The sequence below is a fragment of the Nothoprocta perdicaria genome, unplaced genomic scaffold (genome assembly GCF_003342845.1).
Source record: "Nothoprocta perdicaria isolate Ctin4 unplaced genomic scaffold, notPer1 scaffold_355, whole genome shotgun sequence".
Lineage (NCBI taxonomy): Eukaryota > Metazoa > Chordata > Aves > Tinamiformes > Tinamidae > Nothoprocta > Nothoprocta perdicaria.
The window spans coordinates 138,262-143,977 of NW_020455594.1; the positions used below are offsets into that span (position 1 = coordinate 138,262).

The 5,716-nt window shown below is 42.6% G+C and overlaps 1 protein-coding gene across 3 annotated transcripts in view; it reads right to left on the reverse strand.

The window, feature by feature from the left end:
- The window catches only part of RGL1 (ral guanine nucleotide dissociation stimulator like 1), a 94,604-nt gene that overhangs the window by 60,809 nt on the left and 28,079 nt on the right, over positions 1–5,716 (reverse strand). The window contains exon 1 of one of the 3 annotated variants that reach the window (XM_026044229.1): positions 439–506. The exons of the other annotated variants lie outside the window; for them this stretch is intronic. Coding sequence (XP_025900014.1) covers positions 439–465 — 27 coding nt within the window. The 5' untranslated portion in view covers positions 466–506. Of the gene's footprint in view, positions 1–438; positions 507–5,716 lie in introns of those variants that run through there. 3 annotated transcript variants of the gene reach the window in all.

Consider the following 5,716-nt stretch of genomic DNA (forward strand, 5'->3'; position numbering starts at 1 on the left):
AGCAATTAATCTCTTTGGCCTTTCACTTATGGAAGGAATTGCACTTTAAAAACTGTGGAAATACTTAGGCAGCGAGCCTCTCAAGTTTGCAGGCAGCGAACATTTAAAGCCGAGCAACACTTCGTTTCTCGTGACAGGAGGCTCGCTTTGTCGGAGCCCCTTAGTGCTGCCTGCACAAACCCCGCACGGAGCCCAGGCTACGGAGCTCGCGAGCACTAAAGAGCGGGTGAGAGAAGCGCGGCATCCCCAACTATTCCAAAGCAGCTCCCGAACTACAGCTGGGCGCGCGCCGCGGTGCCTCCTCAGAGCACCGGCACCAACGGGGCTTGTGCAGCGGGCTTGGCGAGCCCCAAAGCGGCGGCACTGCCGGGCCGGGGCGCGCAGCGCGCTCCGCAGCAGCGCCCGGGGGTCCCGCCCGCCCCCGGCCCGGCCCGTTACCATTTTAGCTCTCCGCGGCACTCTCATTCTCGGCGGCGCGGCGGGCGCCGGGCCGGGACATGCCGCTCCGCTCGGCTCCGCGCTGTCAGCGGCCGCCTCCGCGGGCCGGGCCGAGGCGAGGCGAGCGGAGCCGGGCGGCCCTGCGCTCCGCTCCGCGGCGCGGCGCGGGAGGGCGGGCGGCGGCGCCAGGCCCCGCCTCGGCCCGGCCCCGCCAGGGGCTTCCTGTTTGTGCCCGCCGGCCGCGGCGCTCCGCCGCGACCCCGCTCCGCGCGCCGGGGCTGCGCGGCGGGCAGGGGCACCGGCCAGGGAGCAGTTTGTGCCCGGGACCCATTTGCGTGAGTCACAAATGAGGCTTCAAAAGGACGGTTCGTGTCTTAAACTTCAAAACAGCACAGTTACTCTTSTAAATATGTAACTAAAAAGCAGAACTGTTCAAACTCTCCTGTTAAATACAGGGAAGGAATTTCAAGCCCAGCTTCATTACAAAACCTCCCGCTACAAGCTTGGAAGTAGGGAGATGAGAGCTTGGAGGCACTGCACTACAGCTTGCAGCACACAGCAAGCCTGCCCGCACGCTGCTCACCGGAGTGCACCATGACCTGACCTTCCTCCTCCTACTCCTCCTCCTCTGCTGCCACCTGCCCATATCAGGGCAGCTGYGGCTCCTCATTGGCCCCATCCTCTGACTTGCAGTGTCCCACCAAATACAGTGCCTTATTTTCCATTTCCGCGGGAGTCCCTTGCTCACACGCAAATGCCCAGGTACCCCAGTGTAGCTGCAGACACAAGCACATCACACAAGGATTTCAGAACACCCTGCAAACACTGTGCTGCCTCCAGTTTTCCTCCCAGTTACCTGACTTTTTGGATGTAGAAACTGAAATAAAGAAGAGTTGAGTGCACAGGTTATTGTGCAAGTTAGTGAAGAAGCCAACAACTGAAGCAAACATTCCAGATTTTCTGAATCTCAACTAACAATGAGGATAATTACACATTTATACACAAGTGTTACTCCCATTTATCTCAGGGTATCGCAGCCCTAGTCTGGAGGGCCCATTAGCACTTGCAGCTGCTGACAGAGGAAGCAGACGGTAGCGGGGAACCTTACTTTAAGCTGYGATTGAGCTCTGGTGTCATGGGCCAACTGCACTGATTATTTTCCAGGCTGCATGTTTAGTTTATCTGTGTAATACTGAAATGATCCAGACTACACTGTAGCAGATACAGTCTTTAATAAACTGACTAAAARTTAGTGTAGCATGTAAATCAAGACGTAGATTTGCCATGGGCCCTTGCTTCTCCTTTAGAATTACAAGCAGGGTTTTGAAAACTTTAAATTTTGCAAACAGTTTTATTACATCATAACTTTCAAGTGAAAAAAAATTCGCATGGGATTGATGTAGCTAGTCCAATTGCGGGTCAAATTGCTATTAAACAGGACAACCATATGTTAGCATATGAAAATGGATACTCAACTGTAGGGAATAAAATACCAAATCCAAATAGTTATTCTGCACTGAAATAAAAGATTTATTAAGGTAAGGTGCCACAATGAGGGCACTAGTGCCACCACCGTTATTTGAGATGGCAGTCACAAAAAAAGACAGCTATTTCTAACCATTTCTTTAACAATTAGAAATTGGCAGTCAGTTAGTACAAGAGAAGCAAAAAAATATATTTTACCTATTTTTGCTTCTATCAAATCACATTGTTCAGGCCCTTAGTGAATACCTGATTATTGGCAGACAAGCTCAGTGCTTTCCATTCAAGGTAGGGTTTAAGCCTTTTTATGGATGATGCTTATGAACCTTCTTGATCCACCTCTCTTGGTGAGAGGTATTTTCAGCAGAGACAGACAAGCCTTAGTAGTCTAACAAACAGCAAAAAGCCACCTTTTTATTGACTAGATTTGTCACTAGTTATAGTTTCCTACAGTCCAAAATGCCCCTGTGGTTATCCTGGTCTTTCCAATAGTATCCATCTTTTGCTGTTATAAGCACTAAATTCACTCATAAAGCTTTATATTTATATATTTATATATTTATATATATATTTTATATATATTTATATATTTATATATTTATATATTTATATATTTATATTTATGTATTTATATTTATATTTAAGAAGTAGGTATCTAAGACTCAGAATTGTAAGCGAGCCTTGAGGATACTACGTTTGCAGTCAAAATACGGTATGCAATAGGATATTTAGTACACTTGCTCTGTAATATCCTCAGTCAGTTGATCTGAGGGAAAAATATCAGGATTAGCCTGAAGGAAGAGTTAATATTCAGTGCTAAGGATTATTGTGCTATAAGCAAAAGGCAGGGAAAAAGAAACAAGCCTTCTAATATTACAAGAGTATGTCTTTTGTGGAAAACTTCAGTATTTACATGATTGAAATCTGAATTCTTTTTAATGAACACTTGATTATCCAAATCCTCTGTCTGCTCTCATATTGTAGTTTTCTACTTTCTTGGAAGACTGGCTTCTACTGAAAGCTCTCATATTCACTGCAAAGGATATTTATCTGAGTGGTATCTTCATGAAACCAGCTGACAGGGGAGAGGACAGTGATTTCCAACATAGTGAGCCTTTCTTGGGCCACAATATTTGCTGCTTTCCAGCAAGGCAAGGAGATCAATTTAAATACACTGCTTTCTTCTACTAATCCGACCAAATTTCTTTCATCAGATCCCACAGCTATAACAACATCATTACACAAAATACAAGAAACTTTTCTCATACTGGCAGAAYCTTTCAGAGTAGAAAAAGCAGTATACTACACTGAGTTCAAATTCAACAGAAGAGCCCACGCTCCAGGAGTAGTCCRTAGTCTAGGAAGTTCCTGTTAGCTTCTACCAGAACATACATGTGTGTCTGTGTATGTATGTGTATGTTTGTGTGTTTACACATAATTACATATATACATATGTTTTGGGCTCTTAGAAGCTATGGGATATATTCAGTATAGGGGCCTGAAAAACAAACAAACAAAAACCTAGCTTGTATCAAAACACTGATTAATTAATGCTGGAAAGGCACATGTAATGTTGTGCTTCCATTTGCTTATCTTCTGAGAGTACTGCACAGACATAATGTGAGCACAAGGCAGGTTCTAAGTAATACAGAAGATGTTCCATAAAGATTGCAAGGAGAGAAGGAAGCATTAAAATGATTAAGTGCAGTCTGCAACTTGCTTTACTAAAACTGCTGTTGCGGAATTTCAACATACTTTAATCACRAACCTGATATATACCAGTGAATGAGACACATGGTCAATGTTGTGTTAAATATTTGATTCTTTCAAATCATGCTCACATGCAATTAACTACATTCCTCTCATAATCACACCCTGCTTCTGCTCCTTCTCCTGAGTCAAAATCATTTCTCTRTTACATCAGAGTGAGCATTCTCTCCTCCTTGCAATGGGAAAGAAATACAAATCCACTTGTGAATGCAATTTTATGCTTCTCATAGTGAAATGTTATATACAAAAATACTTCTGGGTGTGGGAAGTTCTCAAACCGCAGATCACTGACCACTTGCAGCCCAGCAAGAACTTGCTGACTATCCACAGAGAGACAGTTCTTCCTTTTATAGCTGTTGCCACAGCTGGCTCCCAGGCATTTCCATTAAAAGACAAAGAAAAAGATGTATAAACCAGCTGAAACTAAAGAATAGCTAATCCTACTGACTCAGCTATGCGTCCTGAACAGAAGGAGAAAAAGGAAACTGAAGTCAGAAACATCCAAATATAAAAAATACTCAGGGAAGCAAAGGGAAAGGATGAAGCGAGCAGGTGATGCAGGAACTGTCCTAGACACCTTCTCCATGAGTGAAAGCCTGAAAGGATCATCAGTGGGAGATGGTTAAGGGAAAGAAAAAACACAACTGCATTACTTTCTTTTATCTCCCCTCAAAAGAAAAAGTACTTCTTGCATTACAGAAATAGAGGCGATGGCAGTGTGCACTTGAACAGCTCCCACTCCCTGGTGCATGGTTGTGCCAGGGGCTAAAGCTCTTTACATGTTAGACATGCTAGATAGTTCCTAATAGTCATGTCTTTGCATCAAACCTTGTTCTAATATTACTGCTCCCCCTTTTTTTGGTTTTTTTGTTTTTTTTTGTTTTTTTTGTTTTTTTTGTTTTTTTAAAAAGAAGCCTCAAGGATACTACACAAACACACATAATTGTTATTTGGAAAAGAAAAATGGACAAGATGATCTTTCTGTTCACCCTACTACAGAAAATCAGAGTTTGTGATCACATACAAGAGAAGCATACAAGCACATATAAKAGAAACTCCTATGTTGGATAGAGTATTAGAAGTTCACATCTACAAAAGGAAACAAATACTGTTTCTATTAACTTTCTCCACCAGTATCTCATTAACTATGATTGTTTTGGCTTCCTTACAAACACATTTCATACTTGTTTTCCCTTTACGATAGATGCCCTCAACTTGATAACTAACATACTGCACAGTACAGTCCTTGAGAGTGAAACTGTTTAAAAATTATTTAAAACTATTAAAAAAGAAAAGAAAATTCACACGCAGGTGAGGCAATGGAGTTAGAGAACGTACAGATTATAGAAATGCAAACATACAAGCAAACTTTATATTGTACTTCAGTGACTATGGCCCCCAATCTGTAGCTCGGTGGCACATGGTGCATTGCCACAGTTACCATATGAAAATCACCTACTAATATAATATACCTACTAATATAATTCTTTTACACTGCACACATCTGAGATYGTCCTTTCTAATTAATCACATGGTTAGTTAGTCATGTTGTGCTTAACTTTTAGTGTGCTCTATGAAATGTCTTTTAAATCACAAAGGACCTCTCTACCATGTTCCTAATGTCATAAGTGTCAGCCAGGGAGAAGAGCTGTTGCAATGAAAAATTACATTTAAATTTCAAACCACTAACTAATCAAAGCAAGCTCTGGTGAGAAAGGACAGATCTCAGCATCCTTGTCCATGAAAGAAAATTACTTTACACAGAGTCTGTCTTAACTGCAGCCTATAACCTTTGCAATCTTTCCCCCTATGCAAAAAGGGCAGAACAACCCACATTCGCTCTGGGCTCTGTGTTAAAAGATATGACAATACAGTAGCACCTCAGTAAAGAGCCAGATACACACATTCATCATAATCTGTCTTCGTTGACACTAGGAATTAAATATAGGCCTGTAAGTAATCTGGGAAGGTAACCAGTTTCACTGGAAAATGCCAGAGGAAATATAGCAGAGGTCCATACATAAAA